The sequence below is a fragment of the Chaetodon auriga genome, chromosome 3 (assembly GCF_051107435.1).
Source record: "Chaetodon auriga isolate fChaAug3 chromosome 3, fChaAug3.hap1, whole genome shotgun sequence".
NCBI lineage: Eukaryota > Metazoa > Chordata > Actinopteri > Chaetodontiformes > Chaetodontidae > Chaetodon > Chaetodon auriga.
The window spans coordinates 12,872,258-12,893,222 of NC_135076.1; the positions used below are offsets into that span (position 1 = coordinate 12,872,258).

Sequence of the window (20,965 nt, forward strand, 5' to 3'; positions counted from 1 at the left end):
ACACTGAAGTAAAAATGCTAATCCAATACAGCAGAGTTACAATATTTTGTCAACATAAATTAACACAATAAATTCACTTTAATTAGCCGCCACATTTTCTATGTACAGTTGGCAACAATTACAGGCACAAATTAAATTCACAGTTTAAAAAAACAAAATCCTCATTATAGTCTGGACACTTGAAATGACACTGCAGTCTATAGATAGTTCAGTGAGCCTCGAGGAAACTAAAACTAGTCTAGACTAGTGCAACTTATCCTGAAACCTGACTCTTAAAGGACATTGTTCTGTTAGTTAGGAGCTACAGTAGAAACCTCCAGTGTGAACGTTCACTGAAAATGAGAAATAAATCAGTACTGGCAGCAACACTTGGACAGGACACAAAGAATAAGAAAGACATTTTCTTGTAATAAATACATATTAATTTAAATGATGAGTCTGGTGATATATTTGTGATGTATTTTTCTTCTTGTCAACAAATAACATGAAAAGATAAAAACCTCTGTGCCATAGAGCTCTACCACTGTCCAAAAACTAAAACAAATAACACTCACTCAATCTGAAAAGAGTCCCAACAAATGTATTATTTACTTTTTTTAAATCAATTCCTATAATTGTGACCTTCCTTTAAAGATTTATTTCTTCAGTAGGAACCAATCAGTTTTTGGAAGACAGACTAACATATTGTTGGTTTTGATCTTTTCATGGACTTTGTTGACAGTCAGAAAAAATAAAGACTGATGCTGGCCTCATCTTTTAGAAGAAGAGCGTGACTCATTCTGCTCGCTCTCACATGAGGCATAAGACAATTGCTTTGATTTCCCACGGGTCCATCAGTCCTAAAAATATGGATCAGACACACAGATGCGATATATTCTGAACCAAAATCTTTTCATTTAGATGGATGTGCTGCTGGATGGTGCAGCCAGGTGCAAAACACTGCAGGAAGATGTCTTCTTCCACCATGTGCATATGCAAATGAAGACAGACAGCTGCAGTTTAAAATGGAGGGACTCTGAGGTCAAGACTGTGTTTACATGCGGGCTGCAGATATTCTTCTTATATTATACATCTGTTATCTGGTGTATTTCTACCGTTAGCTCTGTCATTGCTACAAAAAAAAACCAAATAATCACCCTGCATGTAAGCACAGTTCATCTCATATGAGCCGCTCCATGGGCGGTGGCTGAGTGATGCTCCACATCTCCACCCGTGATCCCTCCTTCTCCTGCTGGCTGGGACTGTAGGTGCCGTGGGTGGCGCGGCGATTAAGAGCCACCACCAGGCCGACTGAGGAGAGGATGAGGACCAGCAGCAGCACGACGGACACCAGACTGACGGACAGCAAGAGGTCAGAGGTCAAACCCTCAGAGGTCAGCTGGAGAGAAGGAGGCGAAGAGACGGAATCAGTTAACAGGTGCTCGCTGGAAATGTGCAAGAAATGCTTTGGTTTAAAGACGCTCACACAGGATGCAGTTTATTTCTGTCTCTGTCACACACCCTCACACACACTTCCCCTCTCCTCACTGCTTTACACTACACCAGGCGCTCCACACGCGCTGCCAAAGTGCTGATGGATGTGTTTCCCAGCTCAGCAGGTGGGTTGCGACCACCAGGAGCCTCGAGTTGCTGCGGACTGAAACCTCCCTCCGTCTGCCGCCTCTCTCGCAGTTTGGCTATGGCCAGCGCCAGCCCCAGCATCACCACTACCGCCAAGCCAACCAGACACGGTGCCAGCACGGCAGCCACCCGCGAGCTGTATGGAGCACGCTCCGTCTGTGGAGGATCACACACACACAGGCAAGATGCTGCCTGATGATCCCATTAGCACATACACAGCAAACACCACCAGAAACACACCAAAAATAGCTCACACAGGCGCACACATGAGTCTTGTCTAGCAGGAAGAAAAGCTGCTTCACAGGAAGCGTCTGAAGGCGTCTTAATGATTTGTGAAACCTGCTAAAATTCATTTTTAACTTGCAGCCCTGTGGCCCTTTGATCATCACACACCAAACACGCACACACGCACACGAGTACCTTCACTACAAACCAGAAGTTAGCCAGCATGCACACACAAAGATTTGACATCATGAGCCAAACCCAGTGAATCAAGGTGAATCAAAGCCTCCAGCGCAGCAGGTGAATGATTGTTAACGTTCATTAACCAGCAGTGGATGACGGAGCAGCACATGCACTTACATCAGTAGTTCTGGTTGGCGTGACAGTCGTGACACTCTGAGCGGCTGCTACAACAGCACAAGTATCACTCCATTACACTTTATTTTGGCTGACACCATCTTCATAACTAAAGCCTCTTACTGAACTTGTCAGGTTACACAAGACTACAAAAAAAAAAATCTCAGAAGTCAGCAAACTTTACACTGAGCAATCAACATGGAAACATAATTCTAATAAAAACACAACCGTCCATATCCTGAGGCAAAAAATAACGTATGCGCTCGTGCTAGGCGCTTTAGACATTACACTTCCTTTCCCTCGCTACAGGTTCTTTGTTGACTCCTGGAAAGTGCTTACCTGTCACTGCAGCACAGTTGGCTGTCATAGCGAGTGTGACACAAGCGAGCCGGAGCAGCCTGCAGCCAGGACCCGCCATCAGTCACTGACTGCTACACACACACAGACGCGGAGATGTCTAACTAACCAGTCTCTAAGGTACACAGCAAGGCCACCCTGAAGCCTCTGCAGAGCAGCTACACACAGAGACAGCAGCAATGCTTCCCTGCTGTCAGCACTATCAACCTGCTCTGTGTGTATATATATGTGTGTGTGTGTGTGTGTGTGTGTGTGTGTGTGTGTGTCTGCCAGATAAGCTGCCCTCATATGTTTCTGTGAAGCAGACTGAACTTCTGTGAATGCCACCAGCTCTCTGCTGAAACTGCACTTCAGCGCCAGATGCTGTTTTTTCGCTGGCGAAGCACATTTCTCCCTCTCTGCTTCTCTCGCTCTCAAAGGATGGCCACATCAGTGCCGACACTGAAAAACTGCTTCCCATTTCCTCCCCCTCTCTCCTCACCATTAGGGCTACCTGGGCTCGCAAAGGACACACTCACACATGCACACACAAGTACACACAGACTTGAAAAATACGAGAGGGGAGCGAGGAGGCAGGTGCACGAGAGAGGAGTGTAACTGCATACTGATGGCATGGCCAGAAGTACGTGGACAGCTGAACATTACACCCAAATGTGATTGTTGAACATCGCCGTTGCAGCCTGCTGAGAAGGCTCTCTGCAACATTTTGGAACATGGCTGCAGGGATTTACACCCACAAGAAATTTCCTGAAGTCAGGCACTGATGTTCGGCGATGAGGCCTTCCTCCACATCAAACCCAGAAAAACATCAAGGAGTTGGTTTGTCCTTTTTCAGGTCTGCCTTAAAACAATAGTCAGATGTCAATATGAAGACTGACACAGGTTGTGCTTGTATCATAAGATCCCTTCCTAATGTGCTTCCAGTGTATGTAATGTGGTGCAAACAGCCCTCGTTCTGGGCACAAATCTATTCGAAAACTTATGCGAAGCTAATATGAGAATTCAGATGTCAAAGTTAGACAAATCAAGCAGATAACTTGCAAAGTTAGTAATTTTTGTGCAAAATTCCCTGTTTTTTTTTTTTTTTTTTTAGTATCCCTCCACCAACAGGGGGTTTATTGAATCTTTTTTTTTTAGGCTCTGATTAAGCTTCAGAGATACTTTGAATACATTTTTTGCATAAATGGAGGTAGAGTTTGTCCCTCAACACTTACACTGGCTGCATGAACAGAAGAATTAATCCACCTTGCCTTTCAGCATTGTTTTGTGCTTAGGGGCGAAGGAAAGAGGCCTCAAACGAACACAATGTAAACTAGCCCCCGATCAAAAGCACACAAAAGTACATCGACTGAGGAGTCCAAATATTGCAGCACTGTACCTTTGCTGTGTGTTAATGACTATATGTGTCTCTGAACTTGGGCTATTCCAGGAACTACTCACACTACATCTTGTTAGGAGAGATTACGGGTCTATGTTTGGTGTCACGGTAGCCACCTGACTGACCGCTCCTTTACTCACAAACACAAACAGTTAAGAAATCAATGAAAGGATTTAGTCTGCAGTTAACCTTCAACTGAAGTTTGTCTAGAGGAGGAAATGGAGGAAAGAAATTGGAAAGGAAACCAAGTACGTGGCAACGGAAGAGAAGAATTAGTTGAGAGAGATGAAAAGAGGACAGAAGACAGACAAAGGCTGATGTGATTTTTTTTTTTATTTGACAACAACAAAGACTGATTGGGTTTAAACCGAGACAGGACATGAGGACAGAATATGATGAAGGAAAGACAGACAAACAAGAAGTTATGGTCATACACGAATCATCCAGCATGATGTGAGCACAACAAGACTAAAAGACAGACAAAAACACAATCGAGTCCACGAGGAACACACAGGTGCAATGACTCAGACAGTCATGAAACGTTGACCGCAGCAGCACGCTGAATGCCGATCGGTGCCGTTCAAGCAGAGCTGCAGAGAATTTCGGTTTAAAATATCTTTTGCCTGACTCAGGAGGGTTTAGAGACAGAAACTTCTCCTCCGCTACAAAACAACACGCAGCAGTCAGTCAGTCAGTCAGCACAGTGCTCTGAACGCACGTCGAGAACAAAGCGAGACATCTTGTCGTCTTCCAGCCCCTCTAGGCGCCTTTGTAACTACAACACTGTTTTTGATAGTTCACACATGCATCCGTGTGGAGCTCCCAAAATCCAGTTCACACAAGACTGACAGGATATCTTCAATGAGAGACATTATAAATAACACATATTTTATAATGTTCTTCACTGCATCAGAAAGTGCTTTACTGAACGTAGACTATCCTTCCCTTTAGACCCTTTGGAAACTATCCTACGCAGTTTTGTGCTGAAATGATTTGTCACAATTAAACGATTAGTCAAATAATCAACAGATTATTCAATAACATAAGTGATCTTTAGTTGCGGCTCTAAACTGTGTTTTGTCTGTGCTGGTTTTATTGCATCTGTGATCTCTAGCTACTTAAAAGTAAATTGAGTAAAATAAATAACTACATTGAATAAGGTGCTTCTGATTACCACAGTCTCATTTAAGGCACAAAAAAAGCTCTGTGGTAGCGTTAACCTGACGTCAAACTAGAGGAAACCCTCATGTTATGATCAATCAATCACCCGCACACCTGCACTGACAAACTCCGCCCTGCACCCACTTTTCTCAAACAGACAGGTGCAGACACACACACACACATTCAGTCGTTGCCTCCCCAGTCTATTTCTGGCTCATCGTCCAGCCTGAGGATGAGGTAGGAGAGCAGCTGGAACAGGTTCTGCCACAGCAGCACAGCCACGTAAAAGTAAATGTCGCTTACGTCCGTCTGGCACATGTCTCCGGCGTAGCTCATGTCGCACACACAGACGAACTTGTTGATGAGGTTGCGGCAGTAGCCTCCATTCAGACAGGGGTTGGATTTGCACTCGTCCACCTCCTGCTCACACCTGCAGACACACAATCACACATCCTTCAGAGACACTTGTGTCAAGGAGGTGACCCCTTATAGCTAATGGCTAAAAAGTCCTGGCAAAGTAAGAAAAGTCTCTTTCTGGGAGCTCTTGAAGAATCCGAGCTGTGCTGGGAGAAATATCCTCCCTCTTAATAAAAATACATTAAATCTTATATAGCTCATATGGAGGAGGTTGGGCTGGTGGAGGAAGCTGCTGCAGCAAACAACAGTATCAGGATATGACTGGACATTAGTGGTCAGCTGATAGTCTGTGAATGAGCCAGTGATTGTGAAGCATGATTGATGCCGCTGATGCCAATCAGCTCATCAAAGTGTGACTCGAATGTTCTGGATCCATTTCACTTATCTACAGGTTTGATCTAATAATGCTCATGTCTTTTTCTTTCCTACCGGTGTCCGATGAAGCCTGGCGGACAGTCACAGGACAGCTCTCGGTTGGTGCAGTTGCCTCCGTTGAAGCAGGTGTAGTTTCTGTTGTCATCACCGCACACAGACACAGGCAGCTTAGGCCGTCTGCTAGAAGACAGTCAGACATGTAAGAGGGTAAACATACGTGTTGTTTGTGCTTGACTTAAAGCTGTAGTATCACAGGTAGCGAGGTGTTGAGCGGCTCATGTGCACCAGGTTTGACATCTTTACGTCTGCAGAAAGCAGGAAGCAGGAGGTGGCAGGAGCTGTATTGTTCGGCTCCCCACAGGGGAGACAAAGAGGCTTAAGAGTGGACCAGGATAATAAGATTAAAGACTTCTGGTAACAATTCAGCAGCAGGACGTCGAATCACATGTACAGGAGTGAAAAAGCCAACCATTTCTCTTTGGCCTCTATAACCTTGTTTTCGCCTGAAGCACAGCAGCTCTGTTCCAACTGTCAAGCATCTGCTGGCAACCTGAAATCCATCCCTCAATGGTTAAAAAAAATCCAGGCTGTTTTGTTTTGGAGAGTACAGTTTTGGCAGGTGAAGTTTTAATTTAGATGCCAGGAATCATTTTGAACTACAGCTGTCACTCATTTGAAGCAGTGGGTATCTCATTTTCAGACAAACAATGTCACAGGGAGCGTTAATATTAGCTTTGCTTGGCATTTTGTTGCACGCAGTTGAACAAAAAAAACAGGAGACATCGTACATGACATTTGAGAGTCAAATATCTAACGGGAAACAAATAGCGAACACCTGAGAAACAGGGGGGGAAAAAAAGCAACTTACACTTTTCTGACAACAATGTACCATGGAATTTCTTCAATGCGTTCACTGGAGAGGAACAGAAAGAAAGACGGGGAAAGGGGGTAGAAAGAGACACAAACAGGAGACACAAACAAAAAGAAGTCATTTTGATGAAAACTTTGCAGCGTAGATGTTCCCAGTAAAGGGAGATGTGCAGCTTGTCGGGTGTCTTGCTTAGCGAGACACTTGCAAAGGCTTTCCTTGTGCAAAAGAGGCAAAATGCAAGAGGCTGTGTGTTTACAGGATAAATGGTTGGAGGCGTTCCCCTGCTGGTTCTCCGAGGCAAACGGTAGATGACAGGGGAAAGAAACTGGCGCTGAACCAGAGAGCCGTGTGTAGTGAGACACCACAGCAGACTGAGGCCTTTTCTGGCTGACACTAGAATAGAAATGCAGCTTCTGAGGCGCTCGCTGCAGGCGTGGTTGAAATGCTGAACAGAGGCAGAGATGCGGAGACATTTACAGTGAAGGATTTTGTCTGTGTTGTTTGCGAGGTCCCTTGTTTCTGCAATTTGGAGCATTTACTTGTGTATTTTGTGTTTACTAACTAACTAAGCTCTCAAAACTGTGCACAGGAGAGCAAAGTCATCTTCAGAGCATGAAATATTTATACTGGGATTGTTTCCTCCTCTGCTGCTGGTCTATGTTTTCCACAAGCCTTTTGCACTCACTAGAAAGAGACTATTCTACTCTATTTGATTCTATTCTGCTCTATTTCCTGCTTGTCTGTTTATTCAGTAAACACCTCAACTTACTTGCAGAGGGGTCCAGTGTAGTTCTCAGGGCAGAGGCAGGCGTACCTGTCTGGCCCGTGCAGACAGGTGCCTCCATGGGCACACAGGTGGTTGTCGCACATATCCACCTCCTCATCACAGTCCACACCTGCATAGCCAAACTCGCAGGTGCACTCGTAGGTCAGCCCGGTCACGCTGCAGTTGCCGTGAACACAGGGTCGGGAGGCGCAGGTGTCAGTGAAGAAGTCACAGCGTCTCCCGGCCCAGCCCTCGGCGCAGCTGCAGTTGTAGGTGTTGAAGAAGTCCTGGCACTTCCCTCCGTTCTGGCAGGGGTTGGGCTCACACACGGGCGCCCCGCTGCAGCCGAGGAGCGGAGGATGCCGGGACGTCTGGAAGAACTGCTCCTCCTGCAGGCGTGGGAGGTTCACAACAGAGGAGCTGAGGTAAGGCAAGGCGATGCCACCCAGCTCTACTGTGCCCAGGCATCCAGCCAAGGCCCACCCAACATCGGGGGCCAGGCCCCCTAAGAAGATGTCCACCCCCTGCCTGAGGAAGTCCAGGTTGCCCCCTTGACTCCTGGAAGTACTGGCTCCCTCTATTTCTTCATCCAGCACCAGAGTCCACTGGGAGGTTCGTGCCCATGGCGCTACCATGAACAGGTGGACGCTGTGCCACTCCCCATCGCTGACACTCCTCCTGCTGCTGAGACTGACGGTAGACACACCTTCCGCCTCCTCTCTGTCGTCTTCAGAGGTGCTCTGGAGCTCCATGAAGAGGAAACCATCCTGGATGGAGAGTGTGATGAATGCTGAGCCCATCTCGGCGTGGAGGAGAGCTGCGTTACGCTTTCGTGTTCGTAGGTTTAGGGAGAGGTTGGTTAGATTGCGGGATATGTGGCCATTTCCCCGGTAGGACAGCACAGTGCTGTCATTCAGGAAAGTTGCATTGGAGTAGCCTGGGAGGTAAGAGAAAACACCTGTTGTGTATATTTGTTTACACATTTACACACTCACTTTGTCAGTGTCCTTTGTCAGATGGTCAGTTTGTACAAGGATTGTACAAGAGCACTGAGGTCAAACTCAACAGCTGTTATGACAGGACCTGTTTGATAACACTACAATCCTTTAAGACAACTAGATGAGGTCCTTAAGTGGAAATACCGTAAGAAGCAGGTATTCTCAATGAGCTAATCACTGAATGTGGGGTGGCTTACAGCACAGACAGGCAGTACGTCAAATCATCACTAATCCCAGTAAAAAAGGATAAGCTGGCCTCAGGCCAATCCTGCTTTACGGAGCACAGGCAGTGTACTGTGTGGGCAGATTAAAGCCAGTATATAACCAAGTGTGTTGTATCTCTTGGTTATATAGTGGCAAATTAAGTCAATAATGACCAACTCCACAAACAAGGTCAACGATTAGGTGACAAACACTTTAAATGTAAGAGGTAAACAAATCCATGTCTGGATTGAAGCACTTTTATGAATGTTTACCACTAATGAGAAAAAGTGACCTCAGTGTTTTGGGAAATCCTCACTGATGCTGTAAGATATTAGCACACAGCGACTGGAAGTGTAACAACATGATGGGAGCAAAGGTGCAAGTAAATGGGTTGAAAATGTAATCAAAGCTTTAAATGTAACTGTCAGTGTAACCTTCACATTATAATTATTACATGACATTTTTAGAACACAATTTCTATGTGATGAAGTAACATTATTACATGATTACATTCAAGGCTTTCAAGGCTACTGCGAAACAATATAAACACCACTTACATTCATATCCGTGGTTCAGCATCCTGCACTCTGAGTCCGTCGGGCACGGTGACAGCTCGCACCACCTGACCTCTTCACAGCGCCGCCCTGCCGTCATGGGAGGGCAGGTGCAGGTGAAGTCATCCCACATGGAGTAGCACATCCCACCATTTAGACAAGGGTTCCTCTGAAGATGAGAAAATGATAAAGGGGCTTACTTTTGCCAAATGCTTCATACTGCCTGATTTCTTTGCACTAAAACCGAGACACAACCGTACTAATTCTCTCATAGGCATGAGTGAGGTCTCATTTTAAGATGAATTTTAAGTTTTAATCCAGTCCTGCATGTGCTACACTACCAAAGAGACACTGTCAAGAGTGATAATAAAAGATTAAGAAGCATTAATGAGAGTAAACTGTGTAAAGAAACATTGAACTCACACTGCAGGCGTTGTCCCCAGAGCACCCCGCAGTCACATTTTCCATCAGATCCAGAGGGAAAGATCTCACTGAGGTGTCCAGCACAAAGAACTGCAGCCTCCTGTCATTGATCCTCAGGTCCTGGATACAGCCTTTAAAATATCCACCAAACACTGAAGTGGTCCTCCTCCCCAACAGACCTCCCACATACACAGTGTCTCCCGCTTGGACACTGACTGTCCTCACTTCCACATCGCCCTGTTTCTGAGCCCCTATATACAGCTCCAGATGATCATTCACCATCTTGACACTCACAAAGTGGACTTCCCCATCATTAATCGCGCTCTCCGCCTTCATGCTCTCAAAGTTATTGAGCTGAACGGTGACCTTGCCATCCTCCAGCCACACGTGCAGGTACTGGCTGCTGCTGTTGGCGAGCGCCAGAAGGAGTCCATTGTGCCTCCTTGTACGCAGGAAGAGGGAGATGGAGAGGTCGTGACCCAGATCGTCGGTGACAGTGAAGGCTGCGTAACTCTGAGAGTCCTCGTCCCCAAAGCGTGCAGTCACGTGTTCTGCAAAAATGTAAATAAAAATGGGAAAATAGATGGGAGAAAAGTGAGGTGGCCAGGTGTCAACATCAGGAGAACATCTTCAAACCATTTCAGCTTGGACAGCATGCACTATGGGATTAGTGTCTGGGGTTCAAAAGCCTTTTATAAGTTTGAGAAAGTCATTTATTTGCAGCAGTAAAAAGACAAAGGCAGAAGAAAACAACTAGAGTGATGGGCTGCATGTCCACCGAGTAAAAAAAAAAGCTAACACTCCCCAAATCTATCAGGCTTCTCTTTAATACCATTTATTAAATTTTTATTTTCAGCACAGGGTTATTTAAGGTTATTTTTCTCATCTGTGCTGAGCACTTAAAATATTTACGATTAAATGGGCATTAAGATTTTTGCAGAACTAAGTAACTGGAGGAAAAGCTAAAGCAGTTTATAGAGGTCCTACAGGCACAGGAAGAGGAAAATTTAGCAGCCACCAGCCCTCATGTTCTGTGTGTTCTGTGTCCACTGTCAGCACTTTCCACTGAGGGCCTGTCACCTATAAGGCAGGCAGAACACTGAGGACACACAGAGCTACAGCGGGGAGGACTTACAGTGTCTGACAGGTCGTACAGAAACCTTATGAAAGCCTCAGCGTGTATGTGTGTGCATTTTTCGAATGTGTGCATTTGTGCGCATGTGAATAAATGTGAGTGCCATTCCCCCGTCAGACACCGGGATCAGTAATCTGCTTTGATAGACTCAAGAGGCTATAGATATCCTCAGTGGAAAACCGCAATAGTTCAATATTTTCAGGGGAAACTTGAGCGAAGTATTCAAATGACAACATTTGCGTCCCACCTCTCAGTTTGTTTCCGACGTATTGATCACAGTACTCAACAGTCTACTGAATGCTGTGATATTTCCTTGCATGTTCTGCGTATTTCCAAAATAGAAGCCCTTCTATCCTTAATCCAGTGTGTCAGATAAGAGGATCTCTGCCTCTGTCCTTTACTGTGGCTTTTGATTGGTCTCATCTCTACTCCCTTAACTTCTGTTATACATCAGCTACGGAGGATGTTATCTAATTACCCAATTAAGAAATTTGGTAAGAATGACCTGGTACACTATCCTCCGATCTCAATTAATCAGATTATCTTAAACTTAAAGACTCTGGTGAGGCTCATATCTGCCTTTGGTGCTTAGCTATCCTAAATTTTTCATTTCTACATTTGATGGGACAAGTAGATTTAGAAAGCCTAAGTCTTCACCCAAATTTTACACTGTGTTGCTGCTATTTGACTGTCCACACCCTCCACCTATTGAAGCCTGTTACTTCACAGCTATAAACATACCCTCCTCACAGTCCTGCCCCTCGTAAGGCCTTGGACATCGGCACTGGTAGCTCTGCCACAGGTTGACACACTGTCCTCTGTTTTGGCAAGGCACATCCAGGCAGCGGTCCCTGTGGCTGCAGCCCGGGGACACATTAACAGCAGAGTCGCTCAGCCATTCCTCAGGGACAATGAGCTGCCAGTCCACAAACACATCCTGCATGCAGCCAATGAATGCCGGAAGTGGAGAGTCCTCACTGGGGCCATTTGAATCCTGAAGCACTCCTCCAATGAAAGTGTTCTGAGGAGGTGAAGCCAGCCCAGCCAGGGTGCTTTGGACTGGGGCCACCTTGTGGCACGACTGGCTCGCACAGCTCCCAGCATCATCCAAGAGTTTCAGACTGAGCACCCACTTTCCAAGCACAGCCTCTACAGAATGCCACTCTCCATCTGTGACATTGTGTGGTAGCTCCAGGACCTGGCTTGGTCTTTCTGCTTCAGCCCCAGCAGAGGTCTCCCTGCTCAGTGTGAGACGAAGTTGCCCTTCGTCCAGCTCCAGGCTCAGCAGCAGCCCCCGGCTGTTCCGCTGGAACAACACCGCTCTGGGCAGAACAGTCTTGAAGCTGAGGGTGATGTTGCAGGACACCTCGGCATCCACCAGGGGACTCTGCAGCAGCAGGTAGCCTCTGCGTTGGAAGGAGAAGGTGGTGGGGGTCTTACAGAGGGGTCCAGTGTACCCAGGCGGGCAGGAACAGGTGTAAACATGAGTCCCATCCAACAGGAAAGGAGAACAGGAACCGTGGTTCTGGCATTCATGTCCCTCGCAGCCCACTAGCCTCTCATCACAGTTTACACCTCCGTAGAGGAAGCCATCATGACTCTGTTTGAGGCAGTGGCAAGTGTAGCCCCCAACACGGCTCTCACACCTGCCCCCATTCTGGCAGGGACTGGGGTCACACTGGTTTATCACCTCCTGGCAGAGGGAACCTGTTAGCATAAAAATACAATAAAGTCACACAACTCAAACCCTCTTAAACTCTCTTACTGCTGTCATTAAAGCATGATGGCAGACATAAATTATTCTGAATTATTGTCATAATTACTTGTTCAGTGGTCTTGTAAGCAGTAGATAGCTGCTGTTTGTTTACTACAAACCATTCACATTCAAGCACTTGTACTAGGTTATTATGTGGGCAAGTTACATAATGAGGGCAAGTGAGGAAAACACTGGACATGTGCCCAGTTTTTTTCTCCCACTATCCTCCATATATTGTCGACGCCTGCTCTTGCTGTAGTTATATCATGCCTCCTGTTTTCACCTTTTTATGGTGTCTTGAAAAAATAGTGTGGACTGCTATGTCCTATGTTCCTAATGCAAACTGTTAGGTATTAATCCCAGTTCTCTATGCTGGTGGTGTGTTTTACTCTCTACATCCAACCATTACTTGTCCATGTGTTACCCTCTTAACATTGTTTTTTCCATTTGTTTGTCTCCAGATATTTTTACTTGTTATGCTATTAATGCTATCAGCATTTGGAATTTGTACCGTAGACAAACGGCTGCAATGAGTAGGCACTTGGACCAACAACTATACGTTCTATAGTACAACACAGCACACTGTAGAAAAATACGGTAACAATAGAATCAATGCTTTTTAGTCAACTACTAAGTTATTTATTTGTTTTATATTTGTGGGAAGAAAAGATAAAATAACACAGGAATTAAATACCTACTGTGTAATACTTACACTAAATATCAATTTGTGCAAAAGAATGTCTTGTGATGTTACCTGTTCCAAGAAATAAAATCCCCCAAATCCATGGTGCAGGTGTCCACATCATGCCGTCACTTTTTCCCCCCAGATCGCCCTGAACTTGTCTAACTGCACCATATTAGTTTGTGTGTGTACAGGCCATCCCAGGGGATTTCTGCTCCTTGTCTACTTCTCTGCAACCACATAGGGCTGAGTGGCTCCAGTCAGGAGACCAGCAAAGCCATATCCTGGGGATTAAACTAATGCTATTTGGCCACCTTACTGAGTCAGTGCCATTGCAACTGGCAGAGAGTCAATTTTTAGAACACAACTCTCAGCAGGCAACAGCTCATAGTCTTACCTCCATTGCGAGATCAAATCTTGTGTAAGCCGGACAACTAGAATTTTCTGCAAACTGTAATTTGATGTGGCGTTCCTCCAACAATGCAGCGTTTCTCTGCACATTAATACACAACAATATCAAAAGTGAATTTTATTGCTGTATATAGAGTGTTATTATTTGTATGACCTGCAGACCAAATTTCCAAGATCTAACTCCTCATTTAGCTATTTTTTATTAAATTAATTGTGGCAGTTATCCTTCTCACTCGAGCATTACACATCCATCAGAGGGACAAGATGGAAACAGCATTAAAGTGAGGCTCCAATTAAAGCTGATACATGTAGTTGTGTGATTAAGGCATCTTCTATTAACTTTTTAAATGTTTTTTAACACTACCACTGGGGGGTGCTAAAATTAGAAATACAGCAGATAGGGTCTTTAAAGGGTCAGTTCACCAAAATCTCAACTGTTTTCTGTCACAACTGCTGTCACAGGTGCTGATACTGGACCAACATTCACACTGGCATGCTGGGACTATGCAAAGCTACCCCACCCCAGGCCTCATTAGCAGAGTTATTTAGTCGCCCTGTCTGAGGCCAGTTCAGTTAGTTCTGCCTGTTCGTTCTCACAGGAGCTTGTCTTGTTTCTGTGTTCACTTAAGCAAAGAAAAATATTACATTTCCTACAGTCATTAAACCTGTGATGCGTTCTCTGTACTTCAGTCTGTTGAAGTGACATTACACTTTTCTTTTAAAGTTATTTTGTTATCATTATGGGAATGAAGTAAAAACTGTGTCTGTGTAAAGTCTGTGTATCATTACTGGGTTACTGGTGACTTTTTTCTAGAAACATTTAAGATGTTTCTGTTGCAGTGCTTTGTTATATAATTGGACTGAGTTATTCAAACATAAAATATTGAAGAGCTGAGAACGATAAACACATCTATTCACCCCCATTGCAGGGACCATTAGGGATATGGTGATTTGTGATTTGAGCGAACTCAGTGAACCTTCTCTTCTTCACAAGATAAGAGCGAGAAGATTGTGTTAATATACAGTACATGCATTTTATATGTAGAGTACATAATGTCTGATGTATCTTGAGTAATATCAAAACATTCCTTTTTAAATGTACCCTTTCATCCTGCTGTTTCTCCGATCAGAAGCTGCTCTTTCCCCTGATCAGACATCTGACTATACACACTGTTTTAGTCAACTTTAGTGCTTTTTGAAGGCATTTTTATCAGTGTGAAGTCCCTACATGCCGCAGAATGTTCGGGAAACTTCTGCATAACCATCACTGGAGGCTGGGTAAGACAAAATGAATTCCACCTGATCAGAATAAATGACCTGTTGTTCCTCGAGGACAGCTGCAGATGTAGCCTGCAGCATGCTGCTGGTCGTAGAGTTCAGGCAGCAGAGGCTCGCTGCCATACAGGGCCTGCCACGACCTCTCAATGCAGCGGCCTCCATGCATGCAGGGGTTGCTGCCACACTCGTTGATATCGATCTCACACTGACGCCCCTCAAACCCTAGAATGAGGAAGCAGACAGTGTTTCTGAAGGGAACAATGTACATGACTAATAGTACATATGACATCCTGTATAGATTCAGCAACATAGTTCTGTGTTTGAAATGTTAAATTATATGATGCTTATATATTATTATATATATCATATTCAATGAGATTATAATGACAATATTACACTGAATATTTGTTTATTGTTATGGACACATTCATGGATGTACCTGGCCAGCATCCACAGGTGTAGTTACCCTGGTGGTCCTCACAGATGGCGCTGTTGAAGCAGGGTTCAGAGTGACATGGTGGCAGTGGTGTCTCACAGTGTCTGCCAGTGAAGGTTGTGTGAGAGCAGTCACAGTAGTAGCTGAGACAATCAAGGATTCAGATATCACATACTTGAGATCATTTCCTGCAGTCTGTGTTCACAGGTGGAAAATTGAAATCTATCAGGAATCTACACTGGACGAAACGACGCTGCAAGAGCTATAATTTCAAATGGAACTGAGCCACTTACTCATTCATCCCATCTATACACAGAGCCCCGTTTTGGCATGGCTGCTCTTGGCACTCGTCAACGTTGATTTCACACCGGTGTCCTTGGAAACCGAACAGGCAGGTGCAAGTGAAGCCACCGGCGTAGTCATGGCAACTGCCGCCATTGAGACATGGCTGTGATTGACACTCATCAATCTGGACCTCACAAGCGGCCCCTGTGAACATCAAAGCAGCGCAGATGTCAGAGGGCGCCTGAGCCAGCTACATAGACTGAGGGCAGGGGGCAAAAATGAACAAAGCTTTTATGTGTACTGGCTATGATCATGATGGGATGGCTCTTTTATCTCACAGCAGAGCTTTAGCAGCTCTGAAAACAACACACTGTATACAACACATCTTTTAAATACATCCCTGCACTATAGCATTCTAATACTCATGCACCCTGGAAGAAAGACGATGAGAATGAAGAATAAAATAAAAAATAAATATATCTGTACATGATGCAGAGCATAATTTTAGAATAAAGGTGAGACATTATATCCTAATAAGAGATTGAATGAGACATCACATATTTGTAGTGGGTATTGTACAAGCTGAAGTCTTCACCAAATGATGGCACTGGATGGAAAGTCAGAGGGTCACGATCATCAGACCATCAGTTAGTCATCCTGAGGGAGCACGAATGTGACAAACAGATTTCATGCCAATCCGTCCAGCAGCTGTGGAGGAATTTCACTCAAAACCATAAACGTGAACTTTATGGTGGCGCTCAAGGAAAGTCAGCAGGATTCATACTTTATGGACTATGAATGTGTTTACAAAATTGAATCGTCATGGCAGTTGTAGAAATATTTCAGTCTGCACTAAAGTGATGGACCAACTGACTGACTGACCAGGCCATCTGCTGCCATGGCTAAAAGGGCTGGACAGAGCACACATAAAAGCCATAACCCCATTCTACATTTTACACACTATTCAAATTCCTCCGAAACAAAGGTTTAAATATTTACACATGCAAGTGCTGTAGTTTTCTCTAACAATTAAAAATGTCTAGGAACCCCTTTATCCCATTCATATCTTATCACAGATCTGTTATTTTAGGATTGAAATGATGTGGCCTCTCACTCTCTGTCTTTATCTCATCTTTATCTAAAGATGCTCTTGGCAGATCCAGCACTGTTGCATCCACTCACCAGTGAACCCAGGAGCACACTGGCAGGAGAACCTGCCCACTCCGTCCACACATGTGGCTCCGTTCCTGCAGGGCTGTGAGACGCACTCATTCACATCAATCTGACAGCGAGCTCCCTGGAACCCCGGCACACAGAAGCACGAGTAGCCGTCCCCGCGGAGTCTGCATATGGCCCTGTTTTGGCACGGGTTTGGAGAGCACTGGTCCACTGTTGGAGGCAGCCTGTCCGAGGATGCACCTATGAGCAGATGAAATTATTCAGATCACAGAACATCATTGTTCTTGGTGCTTAGGCTGTCATATATGGATGGTTTTAGTTTCTCAGCAGAACAGCTTGTGCATTTGTGACCTCAGTTACCTCAGTATCAAGTATTAGATTGGAAAAGTTGCTCTCCATCAGCTGGTCAAACTCCTCAACAAGATCTGTGACTATTACAGAAAATATTCAGTCCCAATGATCTCTCAGGTGACTCTCTTTACCTCTGTAAAAAATGTTTCCATCAATGTGAGCAGACGAGCTCTCGATTGTCATGTTAGCTTGATCACTGGCATGAAGCTTTTTTATCTCCATTTAGCTTTGATAAAAACACTACGTCTAGCAGTTGTCAGTGTAATGGCTTGAAATTTAAGGACCTCTCAAGGCGTCATGGCTGGCTGCCATGGTAACCAATTCCACCGCTTGGCTTCAGCATTCAGTGTATTTCCATGGTGACTGCATCCGACCGAACATCTCAGGCATTTACTCCTTTACACTTAATGGTGTGTTTTAATCAGCAGGAGATTAATGCCATGCTGCCACAGCTCTGGCTTTAGGTCTCATTTCAGTCAACACATGCTCTACATACTAATTAGAGGATCAACACTTCATCTTCCCAAGTATCAACAAACACGAGCAATAATTCTCGAACTGCGCATGACTTAATCATCACTTTTTCCTGAACATAAATTTCATGACACATTTGCAAAACAAGGACTTTTAGGACTCTCATGTCATCATTAATAGCACCAATGCACCATATCTTTCCTGTTAATAGAAATATGTTTTAGGATTCTGTTTGAGCTAAATAAATGAACAGCCAACAAGATTTGAACTTCAAACAAGAGTTCATTACTTTAAATACAGACTCCACCAGACTTAGCTTGTAGACATTTGTTTGTTCATTATGCCTAGCTTTAGAAACTAGCTGGCATTATTGATTTCTGGGAAAAAAGACTATTCCAAACCTAAATTTGTAATGGCTGAACCAACTCTATACAGTAGTTGTAGGATGGTATTTTCCATAATCATGACAGGTAATTCCTCAAATCTCTAAAAACAGCTACATCGGTTTTGGGAAACATTCTTAAAGCTTCTCTAAACCTTAAACCTCCCCTTCAGTTTCTGTCACATACAAAAATATCCACCCAGTATGACAACATCATATCTGGGTTCCAACACTTCACTGAAGCTATTTCATACTGAGTAAAGCACTCAGACCCATGATGTCTCTTTTTTTTGGGGGGGTGGATAATGACAGCTTAAGGTAAGACAGGAAAGGGGACAGAGAGAGGGAACGACACGCAGCAAATGACCCGCAGGTGGGAGTCGAATCTGCGGCCACTGCAGAGGACTGATAGCCTCAATACATGGGGCGCACACCCTACCAACTGAGGTATAGGGACACCCCATGACTATTGGATCATTATATGTGTGTGTTTGTGTGTGTGTGTGTGTGGGTGTGTGTGTGTGTGTGTGTGTGTGTGTGTGTATATATATATATATATATATATATATATATATATACACACACACATACATATCTTCAATTTCCAATTTGATATATTCAATATCTTAGAACCTCTGTGCGTTTTTGGCAGGATTTTACTAAGATGCACTTACGAGTTGGTCAGTGTTAAAGTGTTAAACAGCTTCAGCGGGGCCTGAAAACCAAATGTCTTGAGAACCTCAACCCTGTGATGATGCATTGCTTATTTCCTCACTCCCCCTGACTCTGAAATCATATATCATTTCCCCCCTGAGACTTGCCCCCTACAGCTCTTACACATGCAAGAAAGCATCAAAGACCTGTAGTGACCACTGAGGAATCTCAAAATCGCCATACTCCACGCAGAACAAAAGGGACCAGCTCAGAGGCAGTGATCCTCGTATTCCATGGAATTTGCATAAAGGGACACCGAGGCACGATGACACAAAAATGAGGCTTCAGAATCAGCCAAACAAGTGTTGCATCTATTGATGATGATAAGACTGCACCTCATTTCTAACAGCTTTGAAAGCGATATGTATATATGAATATTGGATGCATGTGGCTATACTTGAAAGTGTGTTTTGCATGAAGGATCCCACATCATTATGAAGCTCGGGGTCACAAATGTAGCCACACAGATATCAAGAGATACGTCCCAGTAATATTCCTCACAGATGATAATTGTGCACAGTAATCATACCTCAAGAGCGCAATCAGTCTGAGTGAGGACGGAGAAGAGTGCAATTACACTTGGTGCTCCATCTCCACCAACTCAGGCAACAATTTTCTGTGATTGGTGGAGGTCAGTCAGTTTCATAGACAGTTGGCAGGGTTCTTCAGGAGCAGCTTATACATGTCTAGACTTGGACTTGGAGGTATGGGCCAAGTGTTCAGGGGGCGTGAGGGAGATCATGGGTATCAGCGGAGATGCTATGACCATATGCCTTTATTAGCTCTCATTACAACAAGGATCAGCCAGTAAATTCAGACCAGATTAAAGGTGCATGTTGCAGCATTGTTAAGTATATATTATGTGTCTACAAAAAACACAGACACATTCTTATTAGAGTAAAAAGGTTGTAATCACAGAGAAAGAAGTTCCCTCTGACTATCTGTGTAGTTTTTGGGAAACCATGACAGGTGGTGTCTGTTTTAAGATTTGCTCTTTACTGAACCCGTTGGTCTTTGAGGCAGAGTTCAGAGGATTGAGAGACAGGCCTGTTGTCTATTCAGACACAGCTCCAGCCAACCACACATCCCCTCCCTCAGCATGTAAGGCTTTTTCATATGCAAATCACTTGTGAGGGTCTTTGTTTGGTCCTATCTGGAGGCCCTCGAATGGCACATGTGGGGCACCTGACATCTCCTCCGGACAGATGCGTGCTCGTATCTGTCTGTCTGCGTGTTTCAGCGGTGATAAGGCACAGCCACAGAGACATATATTGCCTTGCTCTTTTGGCCTCATCACTTATCCACCAACCCCCCCATCCTCCCACCCCCTCATGGGTCACTACGCTGCCCCCTCTTTGTTAGATCTCTTTTTGTCATCTTTCAGGCCATGTGTAGAGATCACCATAGGCAATGATGTCACCACAGTGTTAATTGATATTCCAAGCATGGACTGGTTAAAATGCAAGCCAATTACTAGACTCAAATTCAAAAACCACACAGTTTGCACGCCGTTCTGCTTAATTTAAAGGTTCAAGGAAACTTTTGCGAAGAAAGGTCAATAAAACACGCACGTCTTGAATGGGATGCAACAATAACTAGAGTTTTTTTTAACGTGAGGCTGCTGCTACAAAGACATACTGATCGTTAGTTAACTACGGATATGTACGATGATGGTGATACAGCTACAGCATTACACAAGCCAAGAGAGAAGAGCGGTCACTTACCATCTATCACCGCCAGTGATGAGATGAGAATTGTGCATGCAAGTAATTCAAAATTATGACTACGAATTAGATCCATAATCGGGACAGGGAATCATCGTGCTCGATCTGTTGAAGTCTTGTCACACGCGGATCTGTCTGCTTCTGCTCGCTGCGACTCATCCGCTGTCAACTCCAGATCCACTTGATGCTCACTTCTCTCCTTGCTGGAGCACCATCAGAAAAAGACTAAAGCGTGGCGTTCAACGGGCCACACACACACACACACACACACACACACACACACACACACACACACGCACACACGTACAGAGCCGGGCAGTGATCACATGGGAGGGATTTACAGCAACATCACTTAGATACTTATAGAGTACTTTGATTTAATTTATTAACATTACTTCGACTTAAAGGTGCTAAATGCTAAATGTAGACTCTTATGGATTTAAACTAGCAAAACA

General features: G+C 44.5%; 1 protein-coding gene across 1 annotated transcript; it reads right to left on the reverse strand.

Moving 5' to 3' along the window:
* Positions 1–59: 59 nt before the first annotated feature.
* On the reverse strand, positions 60–20,859 carry crb1 (crumbs cell polarity complex component 1). The gene is given in 14 exon segments (XM_076725830.1): positions 60–1,378; positions 5,399–5,525; positions 5,942–6,064; positions 6,756–6,800; positions 7,528–8,461; positions 9,284–9,449; positions 9,704–10,254; positions 11,580–12,545; positions 15,005–15,187; positions 15,405–15,544; positions 15,695–15,890; positions 16,869–17,105; positions 20,511–20,713; positions 20,852–20,859. Coding segments are annotated over 14 exon segments (4,098 nt in total). The 3' UTR covers positions 60–1,159.
* Positions 20,860–20,965: the final 106 nt, after the last annotated feature.